General features: G+C 42.7%; 1 protein-coding gene across 1 annotated transcript; it reads left to right on the top strand.

Annotated features, from left to right (window-relative positions):
- The first annotated feature begins 2,699 nt into the window (after positions 1 to 2,699).
- On the top strand, positions 2,700 to 19,548 carry anp32e (acidic nuclear phosphoprotein 32 family member E). The gene is made up of 7 exons (XM_043684042.2): positions 2,700 to 2,905; positions 8,491 to 8,640; positions 11,664 to 11,786; positions 13,797 to 13,950; positions 15,166 to 15,308; positions 16,556 to 16,616; positions 17,650 to 19,548. Exons 1-7 carry the CDS (start codon positions 2,852 to 2,854, stop codon positions 17,715 to 17,717), a joined length of 753 nt encoding a protein of 250 aa, XP_043539977.1. The 5' UTR covers positions 2,700 to 2,851; the 3' UTR covers positions 17,718 to 19,548.
- Positions 19,549 to 19,748: the final 200 nt, after the last annotated feature.

Raw genomic sequence — 19,748 nt, 5'->3', positions numbered from 1 at the left:
CTCTGGTAGCTCATTTAGTACACGCACCACCTTCTGCGTGAACAAGTTGTCCCTTAGATGTCTTTTAAATCTTGCCCCTCTTACCTTAAACCTATGCCCTCTAATTTTTGACTTACCTACCCTGCGAAAAAGACCAGGGCTATTCACATTATCCATGCCCTCCATGATTTTATAAACCTCTGTAAGGTCACCCCTCAGCCTCCGATGTTCCAGGGAAATTAGCCCTAGCCTATTCAGCCTTTTTGTATATATCAAACATTCAACTCTGGCAACATTCTTATAAGTCTTTTCTGAACCCTTTCAGGTTCTTTTTATGAGACAACTCCTTCATCTCTGGAATCGATCCAGTGAACATCCTTTGAACTGCCTCCGTTGCAATTACATCCCTCAAGTAAGGGGACCAAAAATGAATGTAATACATTCCTCGTAGCTCTGCACATTTTCTCTCTTCAGAGATTCATCCAATTCCCTTTCGAAAGCGAGGACTGGATCCATCTCCATCACATTGCCAGACAGCATATAATAACTCCTATGATTAAAACCATTTTTTAAAAAAATGGAAAATAAACTAAAGAACTGCAGATGCAGGAAATCTGAAAAATAAAGCATCGAAATTGTTTGAGAAACTCAGCAGGTCTTGCAGCATCTGTGGAGAGAGAAAAACAGTTAACATTTCAAGTCCAGTAACCCTCCTTCAGAACTGCCCATAGCTGGGAAAAGGTGGTATAGCTTGATGGAGGGGCATGCGCAAATACATGGAGAGAGCCCAGAAAGAGTCAGAGAAAAAAGGTAGGTTGACAAAGGGATTATTTTGATAGTAAACTAGGGTAAAGGAGAAACTAGGTAAAAACAATGACTGCAGATGCTGGAAACCAGATTCTGGATCAGTGGTGCTGGAAGAGCACAGCAATTCAGGCAGCATCCCAGGAGCTTTGAAATCGACGTTTCGGGCAAAAGCCCTTTATCGGGAATAAAGGCAGAGAGCCTGAAGCGTGGAGATTTAAGCTAGAGGAGAAACTAGATAGGTGATAATGGGAGCTATGAGTTGTTGAAAATAGATTGAAAGCAATCCGTGTCATGACAGGACCTGGGTGTGGTGATGGGAAATAGACATGGAAGCAAGCGTTCATGCTCTATAATTGTTAAACTTGATATCGAGTCTTGAGAAAAAGGCTTGGTCTCATGTCATCTTTGCTCCTTTTGCCATCAATCAGTGTCATTTGGGTCTCATCCGACAAATGGGAGGGACGTTTTTTCCTCCTGTATCCAGCCTAACAGTTCTGGTCACATTTCCCATCGAATCTCCTCTCAAGCTCTTGCTCTCCCCTTTTGAGGAGGAGATGCATCAATCTACCCATGGGGACTGAAGTCCCCCATTCCAGGAACCATTCTCATGAATCTTTTCTGAATCCTTCCTGGGGAAAAAAAAACAAGTTGTGGAACCTAGGAGGCCAAACCTAGGAGTTTCATGAAGCTTCACCACATCCTCTACCTTTCAAACATAAAACAATATATTTCATACGTACATATAAATAAACAAAAAACTTTACATAAAAATCAATACCTTTTGCAAGCATTTTCTTCAGCATCCACGAATGAACCTCGTAACAAGTTGTCCTCCCGTCTTTGTTTTGGGAAGGTGGGGTGAGAACATTTATGAAACACCAAACCTACTCCTTTCCTGAAAAGGTTTTTCACGTTTGGATCTGGTTTTCCTTTCCTCGATATTCCACCTGACACAGCGCCTGCCTCCGCGGGAAACCTCCACCCCCCCCCAGAATTTAGCGCGATCCGTGTACAACACATAAAATACATGATCTGGTTTTAGATTTGCGATTATACGATTAATTCTGGATCATTTCGGAGGGGGACAAAAAAAGCGCTCCCCGACACACGTAAATAACAAACAGACCGAAGGGAATGGCGGGGTGAGGGGAAATAAATAAGAACTTGTGAGATATGGCTACCCCGGGCACAAAGCAGGTTATTTAGTAAAGTCTGAATGTGGAAAAAAAACAGAAGGACTTTGCCTCACTCAGTCTATAAGAAGGACATTAATCGACGTCCGCCATTGTTGTTGTTGTTGTTGTTGTTGTTCGTCGACAGGGAGGGGTCTACACTATTCACCAATACACCGACCCCCTTCCGACCCAGCTTTTGGCGCTTTCACAACCTCGAGCGTTGAGGGAGGGACGGAGAATTCAATTTTTATTGACACCCGCCTTTACCAATCAGACCTCGGAGCGCGACCAGCCCCTTCCTATTTGGACCAATCGCATTGGGAATCAACGGCCACGACGACCCGCCCGGCGACAGAGTGACAGCAGAGCTAGCCAATAGCGTGCCGCCAACCCCCCCTACGCGTCCCCAGCGCGCGGCCAACCCCTTCGTCCCCCTTGGATCTTGATCGACGGAGGGGGGGGGGGGGGGGGGCAGGTGCTGGGGAAACCCCGCCCACCGGATCCAATCACATCCCGCCATGAGGATGATCGACGCGGCGCCGCGACCAGTGAGCACCGGGGACGTGGAGGGGGACGCGCGGGGAGGGGGGGAGAGGAGGGCGGGATTTGAATCGCAACCAATGGGCGGACTGGAGTGAGCGGCGGGACCAATGGGAGAGGGGGCACGGGGGGCGGGAGCTGGAGCTGTGTGGGTTGTGTGTAATGGAGGCTGAGTAACCGTGGGGGAGATAAAGGCCGTTTGTCCTTGGCTTGAGCCCTGTCTCTTGACTGTCTGTGTGTATATGTGTGAGTGAGTGGGGAAAAAAAAGCTGCTTATTTATTTGTCTTTCTTTGGGAAGATTTTCGTCTTGTTCAAATTTTTTTTTTTAAAAAAAAAAAGGCTGGGAAAAATGGAGATGAAGAAAAGGATCAAACTGGAGCTGAGGAACAGGAGCCCAGGCGAGGTAAAGGGTTTATTGCACATTAATGGAGTGAGGGAGTTTTAACAGCACATGTCACTTGTGTTTGTGATCTCTTCTTTTTCCCCTTGCAGAAGAAAAAGTCCAGGTTGCTCACTTGGGTTTCCTTCAGGGCTGCAGTCATTTCCCTTAAAACTCAACTGAATCTTTCCTCAAAATAGGTTTATATTTGTCCAGTTCTTACTTTTGCTGGGTCGTATTTTGATCTGAAATTCTATCTTTTTCCTGCACTTTTGGGGTTGGGGGAGGGTTTGCATTTTATTTATTTTTTTTGTCGTTGTTCATGCTTTAGACTTTGTTTTAAAAAAAACACAAAACTCTGTGTGTGTGTGTGTGTTGGGGTGGACTTCCAACCCCCCCCCCCCCCCCCTCCCCATTTTATTCCTCCTACCACATCATTTTGCAGTAATTTCAGAAGTTCTGAAGCAGACTCACTGGACCTGTAACTTTGACTCTGCTTTCTCTCCACAGATGCTGCCAGAACTGCTGAGTTTATTTTCCAGCAATTTGTGTGTTTCTGATTTCCAGCATCTGCAGTATTTTTGGGAGTTTTGTTTGTTTAGTAAATGGTCAAAGTTCTTACTTTTGAACTCCTATCTGGTGTGTGTGTGTGTGTGTGTGTTTGTGTGTGTGTTTTTTTTGTTGTTGGGTGAAAAGGGGATTGATTTTGGCTGTGACACCTTTCCTGGTAGAATGGCTTATTGACTCCGATGAGTAGGGACCTGGTGACTATTCCTGTGGAACTGGAGTTGAGCAATAGTCAGGTGGAGGGGCAGAGAAAGGAATCAGTTTGATGGTTGCAAAAAAAAAGGAAACTGCTGATGCAACTCAGCAGACCTGGTAGAAACCTGAGTTCAAGCCTAATGATGGTTGTATTTTCTTGCAACTGAGGATTAAAGTGGGGTCCCAAAGCAACTGGGTGATGAATCAGTAAGTGTTCACCTATTTGGTGAATGTAACTTTTGATTCCTGTATGTTACATATAAGAACATAACTGTAATTTGGCACTAGCTCCTTATCTATTCCATAATATCCCTGGTCACTCTGTGAATGATTCAAGTGACTTTTGGCAGTGTGTTGAGGCCTGTAAAGTATTATGCTCTACATTGATCATGGCTTTCTGCAACACAAGGCACAGAATCAGAGGCATCTGATAGCAAGCAAACTTAGCTGTGCAACAAATGAGAGATCACAAACTTACTGAATTGCTTGTTGTCTGTTCTCTTATTTTTTCCTCACTCTGCTGCTCTTTGATCTTTTAATCTTGCTTTTGTCTTCCTTTTTATACAAGTAAAACCTATAATGGGTGATGATAAATCTTCTGGATTTTGGGGACTGTTACAACAGCACTTCATCTTATCCTTGTATTTGCATTAGTTTACAAGACATTAGTATTGAGCGAGAACCATTGCACCTTGTTCCCATCTGTCGTGGGCAGTTGTTTTAGATCCATGAGTTTCTAAACCCTGGAGTGAGTTTAAAAATTGCCTTGTCAGTCTTTCTGGTTTAATGGTGCACCATATAGTGTATAAATCCTTGGTGAGTTGTTTCCATAATAGTGTGTAATCATGTTGCTATAACATTCTGCCTGTTTCTTGGATCTGAATTGCTCCATTAATCTGAAATAAAAGCTAGACTCAGTCATGGTGACCATGACCGCAACAGTATCATAGATTGTGATTCAAAAACCCATCTGGTTCACTAACGTCATAGAGACGTATAGCACGGAAACAGACCCTCATCCATGCCGATCAGATATCCCAACCCAATCTAATCCCACCTGCCAGCACCCAGTTCATATACCTCCCAACCTTTCCGATTCATATACCCATCCAGATGCCTTTTAAATGTTGCAATTGTACTACCCTCCACCACTTCCTCTGGCAGCTCATTCCAGACACACACCATTCTCTGCATGAAAAAAGTTGCCCCATAGGTCTCTTTTATATCTATCCCCTTTCACCCTAAACCTATGCCCTCTAGTAATGGACTCTTTGCCTCCCCTAATCCCAGGAAAAAACCTTGTCTATTTACCCTATCCACGCTCTTCATGATTTTATAAGCCTCTTATAAGGTCACCCATCAGCCTTTGACATTCCAGGGAAAACAGTTCTAGCCTATTCAGCCTCGCCCTACAGCTCAAATCCTCCAAACCTGGCCATATCCTAGTAAATCTTTTCAGAACCCTTTCAAGTTTCACAACATCCTTTCAATAAGAAGGAGACCAGAACTGCATGTCCCTTTTAGGAAAGGTAATCTGTCATTGTTACCTGGTCTGGTGTACATGTAACTCTAGATTCATAATCTCTGGAGCAGGAGGTTTAGAGGGAATGTGAGTAACATTTTGCTATCAGGAGAAAGTGAGAACTGCAAATGCTGGAAAAGCACAGTAGGTCAGGTAGCATCCGAGGAGCAGGAGAATAGACGTTTCAGGCATAAGCCCTTCATCAGCAATTACATTTTGCGATCACCCAGTGAGTATTGAGAATTGGGAACTCACTACTTGTAAGGGTAATAGTCAGAAACAATAACAATTTTAAAAAACATTTGAACTGTATTTTGTTATGTACTTGCAATGCCAAGGCATATGAGGCTGTGAACTAAGTGCTGGAAAAGGGGATTAGAATAGTTAGGTGGTTATTTTTGATTGATTGGTACAGACATGATGGGCCAAAAGGTTTTTTTTTCTGTGCTGTAAATCTGATTCTGGTTGACTTTTAACTGCCCTCTGAAATTACCATTAAGTTAAAGGTAATAAGGGATTTGCACAAATGCTGACCTTTCCAGCAGTAACCCCATCCCACAAAATAATAGAGATAAAAACTTGTCAATCCCTTTTAACCGGAGAGGAAACGGGCTACTCGGGTACAAATGCAACATGCTGTGGTGTTGTCACTGGTTGACTGTGAGGCAAAGGCCTTTCTGGCCTGAGTTTCTCCTGCTCACTGGTGTGCAGTGTCACCTAGATTCTGTAGGTAGTCTGAGGATGCCACTGATGCTTCAACTGGTTTGGCAGTGAGCCAGATGGATTGGAAATGAGCTCAACCCTGGTCTGGTGATAGCTAATGCTGAAACTGTCCCAGCTGAGGTTGGCCCACGTATAAGGGAAACAGTTAATTAGGATACTGCTGCTGATTTTACTGAACTGAGTTTTGGGCTGTGAGCTATGATGACGTCTGTAATGGAACAGTTTAGTGACACTTGCTGCCCAGCCCTGCTGAGGAAGAATGGTCAGCAGTGCGCAGTACCAGGGACAGGCGCCATATGTAGCAATTGGACACAGCACTAAGCCTCCTTTTTAAGTGGGCAAATGCTCTTAAGTGGTTTGGTAGTGGCTTAATATTGGGCTGATGTATTGATATGTGGACTTAAAGCTTTCACATATGAAAAACATCCAGAATGTGATTTATGAATGCCTTTTGCCATCTCATAGAATCAGAGAATCCCTCCAGTGCAGAAAGTGGCTGTTAGCCCATCAAGTCTGCACTGACTCTCTGAACAGCGTCCCAACCAATCCCTTAACCCTGCTGTTACCATGGGTAGACTGCCTACCCTACATGCCCCTATACACTGGGGCAATTTAGCATGGTCAATCCACCCAACCTACACATAGTCATAGAGATGTACAGCATGAAAACACCCTTCGGTCCAACCTGTCCATGCCGACCAGATATCCCAACCCAATCTAGTCCTACCTGCCATACTTTGAGAGGAGGACACCCTGTTTAATTTCCTGGTGTTCTTCTATTATCCTGACTGTGTCTCTTTTACTAAAATCATTGTAAAAAATGTTAAACATCAGTGTGTGAAAGGCCAGTGTACTGGGAGAGTTCATGCATCGCTGTTTTCTGGTTCCTGCTCATCAGTGGGAAATATTCAATTGTGAATGCATATGTTAACTAGTCCTTGGACCTGGTCTGTGGAGGTAAGTACCTGGGTACTGAGGTTTGAGGTGATGTGGCTATATCAATGTCAAGTCACTTTTGTTCCACAATGCTTGGAAGCATTTCATAAGTTCAGCAAAGCACAGTAGTCTGGTTGTGGTTAGAACTTGCTTCATTCACTACTTCTAACATGTTGTGTCCTGAGGCCTGTTTTCTGCCCACTGTATTCATAAGACTTTAAGTTATAATCTATTTTCCTTTCACTGATAGATGGTAAACCTTTTTTCTTAAACTGGGTCACCAAAGTAATGGATTTATTGAATGATTTCAAAATAATTTTTTAGTATGAAATGGGGACTTCAGGGATGATAGAAGAACTTGAACTTGTGTTCTAATTGTAAGGACGCCCACGAAATGACAAATGTTGAATATATGTTAGTATGTTTGTTTAGTTTAACTTCAAAGGAGCCAGTTTCTGATACTTTAAACATTCTAATCAGATAAAATCAAGCATTCAACAGTGTCAAAATAGTATTTTTCAGGGTATTTATGCACCCCTGTCCCAGTGGTGCCCACCAGTCCCTAAAGGCAGGAGTCTGTTTCTATCTCTGTTGTTAAGTTAAAAATCTCTCAACACCAAGTTATAGTTCAACAGGACTATAGCCTGGTGTTGTGATTTTTTTTTTAAACTTTGTACACCCCAGTCCAACACCGGCTCCTCCAAATCATTTGTTATTAAGGATATTGGGCCTTATCCAGTTGGTTTATTGGGGGATATTGATCCAAATCAATAATTGTGCATAATAGCAAACCAAACCCCTCAATTTCACCCCCTTTTTCCCATTTGGACCTTTTTTCTACTTGTGGATTACTTTTCGTTGAAAAATCCAAAAGTGCGTTACTGCCATGGTTAGGAATTGTAGACATAGCTAAGATTAAAACCACACAATAATTGTATTATACAGTACCAAGTTGGGATTTAAGACCCTCTGACTGGAAGAGGACAGTGAGGTTAGTCTAAAAGTTTCACCAGATGTGAAGTCTGGGGAAGGAAAGTTCTAAAATGTATTGGTGGCTGATTTTGATAATAGACAAGGCAACTGGACAAATGAGAGAAGGATGAAACAAAGGTTGCAACACCGGGATTTGGAAGCTTCTCCTGTCCCTGACTGTGCTAATCTGTGGCTAGGTATTTAGTTAAAGCTCTCCACATGACTTGTGGTGGTCTCCAAAAATTCTCTGGCCTCGATGACTGATTCCCTAGGTTTGCAGGTCCTGAACATTTTGAACATCCTACTCTGGACATGTAGGAGGTCCCTTGCAGGTCTATGTGATTCACTTGCATTTACTGTGTCCAATTGATCCACCAGCCTAGATGATATAGGCAACATAGGAATGCAATCTTCCAGTTCAGGGAGATTGTATTTCCAATTTACTGTCATGCTCTGTGTTTGTAAAAGCTCAGGGTACCTGTTAGCACTAGATATACAAGTTATCCTGTGTATGTACCATCACATCCTCTGGCTAACAGCCATTTCACTGCTATCCCTGCTATATAGTGGCTGCAATCAGGAGTGTTTGTGAACATCTTGGGGCTTTTGCTGAGTTAGTGGGACCAGGGAAGTGTTTCATTATGCAAATGACAATGAGTAGCTGAAACATGCTTTTTTTTCCCTCCCACTTCAGGTCGCAGAGCTAGTAATCGACAACTGTCGCAGCAACGAAGGGGAGATTGATGGCTTTGATGACGGATTTAAGGAGCTAGAGTATCTCAGTATGATCAATGTGGGACTCAAGTCTCTCGCCAAACTTCCAAACCTGCACAAACTCTTGAAGGTGAGCTTTTGTGGCAGCATGAGTTAGTTTGTTTGGACGGGGTGAAGGTAAAAATTGTATTAATGGATTTGTTTCTAAGGTCAGGGGAACAGGGCTTGCTGCAGAGCTTGTTAAATATTTTGACATCCCTGATTTTCCTTCGTCAGTTAGTGGGAGTGGAGAGTATTGCAGCTGAACCTCACCCTGTCCCTGAATGTGGAATTTCCAGCAGATTTCCAAACATTGGCAAGTTTAGGAAACTTGGTCAGCTTGGATGGGTTGGACTGAAGAGTCTATTTCCGCGCTACAATGATGCTGACACTATAGAACTCTGGCTGTACTCACGAAGAAGGGCATATGCCTGAAACGTCGACTCTCCTTCTCCTTGGATGCTGTCTGACCTGCTGTGCTTTTCCAGCAACACATTTTTAAGCTTTGTACTCACTAAGACACTTGGCTCCCAGACTGTGTGATCTGTTTAGGTCATAGGAATGTCCAGAGACCATTCAGGCCCTCCTTCACAATTTGATAAGATCTTAGTTGCCTAGTATGGTCTCAACTGCCCTTTCCTGTATGTATCTCTCAATCCTCCACTTCCATGTCGATGAAAAGTCTAACTCTGCCTTTTGAATAAACTTGTAAACCCCATCTCTAGAACCCTTTTTTTGTGGGGGGTGGGGGGGGGGGGGAAGCTTCTGGATTCTGAGGAAAAAGATCTCCTCTATCTTAAAAGGGAGACCTCTTACTCTTTAAACAAGCTTAGTTTATTCTTAATGTATGTTCCTTAGTCTCCAGAATATCAAATCCCCTCAAGATCTTGTGTTGCTTTTGTAAGATCACCTCTCATTTTTTCTAACAGTGATTATCCCAAGAGCCACAATGGCCCCATTTGTGTACAGCAAGTGTCTGTATGCTGATATCCCTACACTCCTGTGTAGTGACAACATCATAAGTGTGGGGAAAGGCACTTCATGAGAGTGTGACTTAATTGCCCCAGATAAATGGGAGAAAGTGAGGACCGCAGATGCTGGAGATCAGAGCTGAAAATGTGTTGCTGGAAAAGCGCAGCAGGTCAGGCAGCATCCAAAGAGCAAGAGAATCGACGTTTCGGGCATGAGCCTAAAGAAGGGCTCATGCCCGAAATGTCGATTCTCCTGCTCCTTGGATGCTGCCTGACTTGCTGCGCTGTTCCAGCAACACATTTCCAGATAAATGGGATCAAATCACAGAAATGACTTACTCTTTTAAAACTACTGTTTACACTGCTAGCTAAGGATGAAGTCACTTTTTTATATTTCCTATAACATAAACCTGATTTTTTTCACTTTAAGAGCTGAAGGTATAAAGGATCTGTTGGTACAGATCCACATTATCGAAGAAGCTGATGTGCATGGCTTGGGTAGCTGCTGATAACATTCTTTTGTTTTTTTTTAAAAAGCACTTGTGGCTATGACTGGGCCAGCATTTGTTACCTTTGCTTAGATGTCTTGGAGAAGATGGTGGTGAGGTGTCTTTTGTTGAGCCACTGCAGTTCTTTTGTTATAAGGTTCCAAGATTTTGAACCAGTAACACTGAAGGAAGAGTGATATATTTCCAAGTCAAGATGGTCAGTGTTTTAAATGGTAGCTTGCAGATGGTGTTAGCATGTGTCCGCTGCTTTCCTCTTCCTCCCCAATGGTAGTGGTTGGAAGTTGGATGGGGTCTAAGGAGCCTTAGTGAATTTCTGCAGTGCACCTTACCGATGATGCATCCTGCAGCTGGCATGCCACGGGTGAATTTGTGTTTGTAAGTTACTGACTTTAGCTGCGACTCTAAGTCACACCACCTTGCAGTATTTGTATATTTGGTAGGAATGATATGGAGGTGCTGGTATTGGACTGGGATGGACAAAGTTTTTAAAAATCACACAACACCAGGTTCCAGCCTTACAGGTTTATTTGGAGCACTAGCTTTTGGAGTGCTGCTCCTAAATCAGGTAGCTGTGATATGTATTTGGTAGTACTCGTCTGTTGATTCACGAAGTTGTGGTTCAAGACCCTTGAGGATAAAAGCCCAAGCTGATGCTGCAGTGCTGTATTGAGGGAGCACTACTCTGCTGGAAGTGCCATTTTTGCAGGTAAGAAGATAAACTGACAGAGCATTCAGGGGCTCAGATGGCTGAAACGATCCCAGAAACCCATTGTGGAAAAAAAAGCAGGGGAATTCTCTCTGATACCCTGGCCAACAATTAACCCTCATTCAACACTGCTTTTACAAAAAAACATTGTTTATCTCGAGTATTGACTGCTGTTTCATGCATTATTTTGAATTGTAGTTACCTTTGCACTTTGGAACATTTGTATGAAATACATTATAGCCTGTTGTTTGAGAGCTACTGTATAAATAGTGGGCAGCACAGTAGCCCACTTAGCACTGCTGCCTCACAGCACCAGTTCGATTCCACCCTCTGGTCACTGTCTCCGTGAAGTTTGCACATTCTCTCCACGTCAGCACTAGTTTCCTCCAGGTACTCCGGTTTCTTCCCACAGTCCAAAGATGTGCAAGTTAGGTGGATTAGCCATGGAAATACAGGAGCTGAAAATGTGTTGCTGGAAAAGCGCAGCAGGTCAGGCAGCATCCAGGGAACAGGAGAATTGACGTTTCAGGCATAAGCCCTTCTTCAGGAATGAAGGGCTTCCCTCATTCCTGAAGAAGGGCTCATGCCCGAAACGTCGATTCTCCTGCTCCTTGGATGCTGCCTGACCTGCTGTGCTCTTCCAGCAACACATTTTCAGCTCTGATCTCCAGCATCTGCAGACCTTACTTTCTCCTCATGGAAATACAGGATTAAAGGGATAGGATGGGGGTAGGTCAGTGTGAGCTCAATGGGCCAAATGGCCTGCCTCCACACTGTAGGGATTCTATGACCCGGCAAACCTGTCTTCATTTTTTTTTAAATGAGGGACCATTCATGCTCTGATCTTTTGCTTAGTTTGTATTCTGATTCCTGAATATGTTGAGAATGGACTTTACAGACATCTGTCTGGCTCTATCTTATTCTGTAGCTGGAGCTCAGCGATAACTCCATCTCGGGAGGACTGGAATTACTAACAGAGAAATGTCCCAACCTTGTGTACCTCAACCTCAGCAGCAATAAAATCAAAGACTACAGCACAGTGGAGCCTCTGGTAAGTAACCATTGCTCAGATCTAGAAACATGTGCATGTTATCACAGCCAAAACTCCATACACATGGGTTTTGTTGAAAACTGGAGAGGAAGTAGTCTGATATGGGCATGAGTGGAAATACTGCTCTCGCTCACAACTACAGCTTGAGCTTTCCCAGGCATTTTTATAGGATTCACTGTAGATGAATCAGTCTGACCTCCCGAGTTCAGGATGTCTGAAAATATCAGGAGTATTGTTTGTCTCCATCAGGAACTCTGATATTCTCAGGGATGGGAACTGTAGGTTAGGATCCACTTCCTTCTGGAGAGGGACTGGGCAGCTTATTCTGACTTTCTCCCTTGCCATTGTTGGATCTGTTATTGCAGCATCTTTGAAATATACAATGTTTTCCCCTTATATAGAGTCAGAGATGGACAGCATGGAAATAGACCCTTTGGTCCAACCCGTCCATGCCGACCAGATATCCCAACCTAATCTAGTCCCGCCTGCCAGCACCCAACCCATATCCCTCCAAACCCTTCCTATTCATATACCCATCTAAGTGCCTCTTAAATATTGCAATTGTACCAGCCCCCATTTCCTCTGGCAGCTCATTCCATTCCCATACCACCCTCTGTGTGGAAAAAGTCTCTCCTATATCTTTCCCCTCTCACCCTAAACCAATGCCCTCTAGTTCTGGACTCCCCGACCCCAGGGAAAAGACTTTGCCTATTTACCCTATCCATGCCCCTCATAATTTTGTAAACCTCTATAAGGTCACCCCTCAGCCTCCAATCATCCAGGGAAAACAGCCCCAGCCTGTTCAGCCTCTCCCTATAGCTCAAATGTTCCAACCCAGGCAACATCCTTAAATCTTTTCTGAACCCTTTCAAGTTTCACAACATCTTTCCGATAGGAAGGAGACCAGAATTGCATGCAATATTCCAATAGTGGCCTAACCAATGTCCTGTACAGCTGCAACATGACCTCCCAACTCCTGTACTCAATACTCTGACCAATAACAGAAAGCATACCAAACACCACCTTCACTATCCTATCTTCCTGCGACTCCACATTCAAGGAGCTATGAACCTGCACTCCAAGGTCTCTTTGTTCAGCAACACTCCCTAGGACCTTACCATTAAGTGTATAAGTCCTGCTAAGATTTGCTTTCCCAAAATGTAGCACCTCTCATTTATCTGAATTAAACTCCATCTGCCACTTCTCAGCCCATTGGCCCATCCTATATGATTCAGTCGAAATAACAACTGACTCAGGTAACTTGCTGATCCATGAATAGACTTTCTGGAACCTCTCAGTGAAGGTCAATTATAGAGTGTCTGTTGCTTCTCTTTTTCTAGCAGGCTCTGTAGAAATTTTGTCCCTTTTTTATTGTATCCTTGAGGCTCTTCACGTTGCAGCCAGTGATTCTCTAACTGCTGTTAAACACCAAACCCTTTGAAGGCATTTGGGTTATTTTTCTGTTTGTGGCAGGGAGGCTTGGCTATGTAAAAGTGTACCCACTAAGGGTGGAGATGCACTGTAGCAACAGTGTTACTGTTAACCCATTATTACTTTTCCCAGTGTAGCTTAGTGTATCTCATTAATATGATCAGTGGACTTCTGAATGCTGCCAGCTGCACATTTGTGTCTCATTAGTCCCTCTTTCATGTAAACCATCCTACATGTGTCTTGACCCCATGTGCACAGAGTTGAAATAATAGATCAGTTTTAACTCCTTTTTTCGCAAATGTTTTAGCTGGAATTCTTGGTTTCCCCTCACACTCTGTGATATCCTACATTTGACTAAATGACAAACCCCAACCTAATTTATTAATTATTTTAAAGCTTCCTGTGTTAGTTTCTAAACTACTCCAAATTGCCTGTTTTGACAGTTACTACTTTAAATGACATTTTAGGTGGGTTCAGTAACAGGGTGTTTTTGTGTGACACTGTTCAGTCATGTTCAATGTCAAACATTCATGGCCTTATCTTGTCCTGAAATTGACTTCAGTCTTTGTAAAATTTCAGAAAAACCTGACTCACTTAAAGAGCTTGGACCTGTATAACTGTGACATCTCTAATCCAAGTGACTACAGGGAGAGCATCTTCAAGCTTCTTCCTCACATTACTTACTTGGATGGCTTTGATCGAGATGACCAAGAGGCCCCAGAGTCTGATGAAGGTAAGAAATCTGTTTGAGTAGGGAAGAATCTCGAGGAGATGGACTAGCAGACTCCATAGAACATAACAGCACAGTACAGGCCCTTCGGACCTCGATGTTGCACCAATCTGAAGCCCATCTAACCTACACTGTTCCATTATCGTCCTTCTATTTATCCAATGACCATTTAAATGCCCTTTAAAGTTGGCAAGTCTACTACTGTTGCAGTCAGGCCTTTCCAGGCCCTTACTACTCACTGAGTAAAGAACCTACCCCTAACATCTGTCCTATGTCACCCCTCAATTTAAAGCTATGTCCCCTGGTGCTCTCCATCACCATCCAAAGAAAAAGGCTCTCACTGTCCACCCGATCTAATCCTCTGATCATCTTGTATGTCTCTAACTCACCTCTGAACCTTCTTCTCTCTAATGAAAACACTCTCAAATCCCCTCAGTCTTTCCTTACAAGACCTTCCCTCCATACCAAATTACATCCTAGTAAGTCTCCTCTGCACCCTTTCCAAAGCTTCCACATCCTTCCTATAATGTGGTGACCAGAACTGTACACAATACTCCAATGCACCAGAGTTTTGGTACAGCTGCAACACGACCGTATGGCTCTGAAACTCAATCCATCTAATAAAAGCAAACACACCATATGCCTTCTTTACAACCCTATCAACCTGGATAGTAACTTTCAGGGATCTGTGCACATGAACACCAAGATCTCTCTGCTCATCCACACAACCAACAATCGTACCATTGGCCCAGTCCTCTGCATTCCTGTTACTCCTTCCAAAGTGAATCGCCTCATTAAACTCCATTTGCCACCTTTCTGCCCAGCTCTGCAGTTGATCTATGTCCCTGTTAATCTGCAACATCCTTCGTCACTATCCCCAACTCCACTGACTTTAGTGTCATCCGCAAATTTACTAATCCATGTTCTATGCCCTCATCCAGGTCATTTATAAAAATGACAAACCGCAGTGGCCCCAAAACAGATCCTTGCGGTACACCACTAGTGACTGAACTCCATCATGAACATTTCCCATCGACCACCACCCTGTCTTCTTTCAGCTAGCCAATTTCTGATCCAAATCACTAAATCAGCTTCAATCCCATACCTCCAAATTTTCTGCAATTGCCTACTGTGGGGAACCTTATCAAGCACTTTTTAGTGCTTCAGTAACGCAGGATGGTATCTTTATATACAAACTTCTCAATGTTTCTTGTGTAGAGGGTGAGGATGATGATGACGAAGCTGGTGCTGCTGAAGAATATTATGATGAAGAGCTTGATGATGAGGAAGAAGAGGAGGAAGAGGATGGTGAACCACCAGGGGAGGTTGGACTGTCCTATCTTCTGAAAGAAGAAATTCAGGTTTGTTTATTTTTGAGAAGAGGAATATTCTGGAAATCGAGCCCACAACTCTATAAGTCGTGCCAACAGTATAACTTGATTCAATCATCAAAATGGCCAAAAAACACTCATCAGGCTTCTTCAATCTGTTTGTTATAACACAAACCTTTTTCTTAAGACAACTTAAATGTTAGCTAATATCTAAACTGTAATTGAAATTAGAAATGTTCCCTGTAATCTCTAACACCAATACACTTGCACAACCTGGAAGACCACAGTCTCAGCAAAGATCAGGCCAAAATAAAACAAAAACACAGGGAAAAGCAGCTCTTTTAGTCAGAGGATAGAATTTGATTAATCCTCACATCCGTCGGGTTACTTGTCAATAAAGAAAATCACCAAGATAGGAAGATCTTCAGATTGGATTGAAGTCAAGCTGGATCTGAATTCGGAAAAGCTGTCGCAATTCAACTTTTCATAGAATCCCTATAGTGTGGAAACAGACCAATTGGCGCAACAAGTCCACACTGGCCCTCAGAGTATCCCACCCAGACCCATTCCCCTACCCTATTACTTTACATTTTTCCTAACTAATGAACCTAACCTATAAATCCCTGAACACTATGGGCAATTTAGCTTTGGCCAATTTACCTAACCTGTACATCTTTGGCCTGTGGGAGGAAACCCACGCAGACACTGGGAGAATGTGCAAACTCCAGAGAGAATTTATCCTGGAATGTGCATGTTGCTTTGTGAGGCCAGCATTTATTGCTCATGGCTAATTGCCCAGATGCTAGTTAGGAGTCTACTGCATTGCTGTAAATCTGGAGTCACATGTAGGGCAGATAGTCTAATGGCAATACACAATTGTTGCAAACAAAAAATGAAACTATCTTTTCAATTCCAAAGTTTTTTGTGAATTCAAATGACCATCTGCTGTGGTGGGATTTGAACCTAATACTCCTCAGAATATTAACCTGGGGATATGGATTATAGGTCAATAACACCTACCAGTACACCACTGCCTCCCATTGATGGTGTCTTCCTTTTTATGCAGTCAATGGGTATGGCCTTTGGATTTTTACCTATTCCTAACTAGCTTTGAGTGGATGACAGTGATTTGCCACTCAAGGAAGAACACCATTACTATCAGATCTACATTATTGAAACAACTGATTAGGTCATGTACCACATTTTGGTTTGTGGAATTTCCCATACTTCCTACACTTTACAGCCAAATACCTCAAAGGTGAATTGTTTCTTTTCAGGATGATGACGATGATGATGATTATGTTCATGAAGGAGAAGAAGAAGAGGCAGATGAGCAAGGTATTATAATTTTAAAGCTATATGGATATGAATAAAATCTGTGTAGACAGCATATAGAAGTGTATAATAGAGTTTGGGTGAGTCTATTTAGACCATCATATCTTTGCTAAGGCTTGCGAATTAATCGCAGTCCTCTGGTCCTCTTTCAAACTTTGTACTTCCCACCCGTCTCCCAAAACCGCATGCCACTAATATTCTTTCAAATTGTTGCTATTGAATCTGCTTCCACCAGATCACAGTTCCAGGGAGATTAGGAAATGTTTCTTTGTGTTCTCTCTGGTTCTTTCACCTATCATCATTAAATCTGTCCTCTGATTGTTGACATCTAACTTGGTTACACTACTCTGTACAAAGCTCAAATCCCACATGACAGTTTGAGTATTTGAATTCTAGGTTTTAATAAAAAGCAGACGCAATGTCAATCACTTGCATTTTTGCAAATGATGCACAGCCATATTTCAAGGCCAATTTCCAAATACTACTTGCCATCACCACAGACATCAGTTTAGAAGGAAATTGCTTACAGTATCAGCAAACCAGCTAAATTGCGCAATTGGTGAATCATTTGAAACAGTGTCATATAATGTGCTTACTTGTCAGTGTTCAACACTTATTGCATGCTCTTTTAAGCACTTGGATTCAGGATTTTGCCTTTTTCATGAACTTACCATCCGCTGAATCACGTTAACACAAACCTGCCCAGTACAGGTGGTCTGTGTAAAGTGGCCACGAAGCTGTATGATCATTGTATAAATTGAACTGGCTCACTAGTGTTCTATTCAGGAGTGGAAACCTGAGTCAGTCGATTTGGGAGTGTAAAGTTTGCAGTGTTGGACAGGGTTGGGGGTGGGTTTGGCAGGGACTGGTGCGCAGTGTGCCGCTGCCTAGTCTCCTGAATGGGGAGCGGACTTAACAGAACTCCGAACCCCAGAGGAAAAGCATTGATTCAATTATCAGAATGAAAGTGCCTGCCCATCTCGTTCAGATAAGAGGTTCCTCTGTACTGAAAGCTGTTGGTTTTTATTTTGTGCAGAGGATGCTGCCACTCAAGGACAGAAGCGAAAACGAGAGGCAGAAGATGAAGGCGAGGATGATGAGTAATTCCCTCCAACTGTGACCAAACTCCTGTTTGTTTCATCACAATACAACTTTGTTGCATTCTTGCTATTCTTTAGATGTAACTGTCACAATGGGAGTTGAAGGGGGAGGGAGATGGTTGGGGACAGGAGGAGGAAAGGACAGGAGAGAAGGGAGTGTCCTGGGGAAGGGAAATATTTTATTTTGTACTTTTTGAAACCATTCCAGTTTTACTGGGAATGTTTTAGGTGCATTTATGTCGCCTTTTTTTTCCACAATTCCTTTCCATGGGAATCTCTTGATTTGTACTTTCAATGAAGTGCAAGCAGGGATCCTTTCGAAAAATGTGAACTAGTTTATTTCCTGTGATATTGCACATGGGATTTGAAGCTGGTTAAAAAAGGGGGACAAGAATAGACCAGAAAGTTCTGTATTGACTAATTTCCATTTCTCAAATTTGCATCCAAGCTTGTGTAAACTTGTCATACTGTAATTACTTTCCATATCAGTGGAGGAACTGCAGTCCATTGTTGACATTATTTATAGCATGAGTCTGCATGGGAAATTTTCAGTAATCTTTGGACGTATACATTTCCCATCAATTCCTAATGAAAGTGCACTCAGTTTTTTAACCCTCTTATACATCACGAGAATCAAGATTTCAAAGTATTCTGCTGCCAGGTTTTGTTTTTTCTTGCGGAGATGCCCTCTCTTGGGACAACTACCAGTTTTCTAAATTTGGTTGAAATTATGTCAAGGGATGAAAAGAGGACGTTGACAGGAATTAATTCCTCTTATTTCAGAACCTCCATTCTGAAGAAGCTTTAAGTGGAATGTGTTGAATACTCTCCATTTGCCCTGGGACTAAGGTCAGCTCAACAGACTGACATTAGACCAAACCATTCTGTTGGTGCCTGTATAAGATCCCTCCATTAACATTTTCCTGCTGGCTAATGTTTAAAATGTTTTGTTATTCCTTAAGGCCCCGATTTAGAATCTGAACTGCTGGAAATGAACATGGAGTTTTTGTTAGGTGGTAAGGGCACTAGTTTGGGGACAACTGACTGCATAGGTTGCAGTTTATGTGAGAATCATCACAATAACTTCAGTGGCTGAAAAACTTTAATCCGGTGACTCAATTTAATTTGTTTCTGAAGGTATTTTTATGATCATGCCATGTTAACAGTTGGGTAGACAGGCAGGAAGCTGGAAGAACACAGCAAGCCAGGTGGCATCATGAGGTAGTGAAGTAGACATGAAGGGTTTACACCCAAGATGTCAACTTCTCCACCTTCTGAAGCTACCTGGCCTGCTGTGTTCTTCAGCCTCCAGCCTGTCTACTTTGGATTCCAGCATCTGCAACTTTTTGTCTCTAACTATGTTAAGACCTGGGAACATCTCAACCTGTCTTGAGGATAAGGGAAGGACCTCAGAACATATCTTTATACTGTCTCAACATTCAACTAAATTATTTTAATGGAACTGGATTTTACAAATGGGTTAAGATGTTATGTACAGCTGGGTGTAATTTGGGTGTTTTTTTTAATGTAGATACTGGCACGAATGCTGTCATCTCCCTTCAACTCCCATCAGCAAAATGCATTTTAACTATAAAACCATTGCTCAGAATTCTTTTTGTAGATGCAGACAGTTATTCACTTGTAGGGGTGGGTTTTGTATTTGTAGATCTTGTGGTTTTTAGCCATACCTATGAATAAGCACTTTCAGAATTTATTTTCAAAGATTGACAAATTTGGGGGTTAAATCTGATTAAGAAAAGGTGTTAGTGACTTGGGGCAAAAGCAAAATACTGTGGATGCTGGAAATCTGAAATAAAAACAGAACCTGCTGAAAATATTCAGCACATCTGACAGTGTTTGTGGAAAGAGGAATCCGAATAAGTTTCAGATTGGAGGCTTTTAACCCACAAAGGGAATTGTGTGGTCTTGATGTGTTGTGTGCCCAAGATTTGGTACTTGAATTTTGTTTTCTCCTGAAGGAGAGCTCAGTGGGGGAAGCGCTGAGGTGGGTAGTCTGGACACCCTCTACCTTTTG

The sequence above is a fragment of the Chiloscyllium plagiosum genome, unplaced genomic scaffold (genome assembly GCF_037043375.1).
Source record: "Chiloscyllium plagiosum isolate Xiang-an unplaced genomic scaffold, Cpla_swu_hap1 HiC_scaffold_50, whole genome shotgun sequence".
Taxonomy (NCBI): domain Eukaryota; kingdom Metazoa; phylum Chordata; class Chondrichthyes; order Orectolobiformes; family Hemiscylliidae; genus Chiloscyllium; species Chiloscyllium plagiosum.
This window is presented reverse-complemented; position numbering and strand designations above follow the sequence as displayed.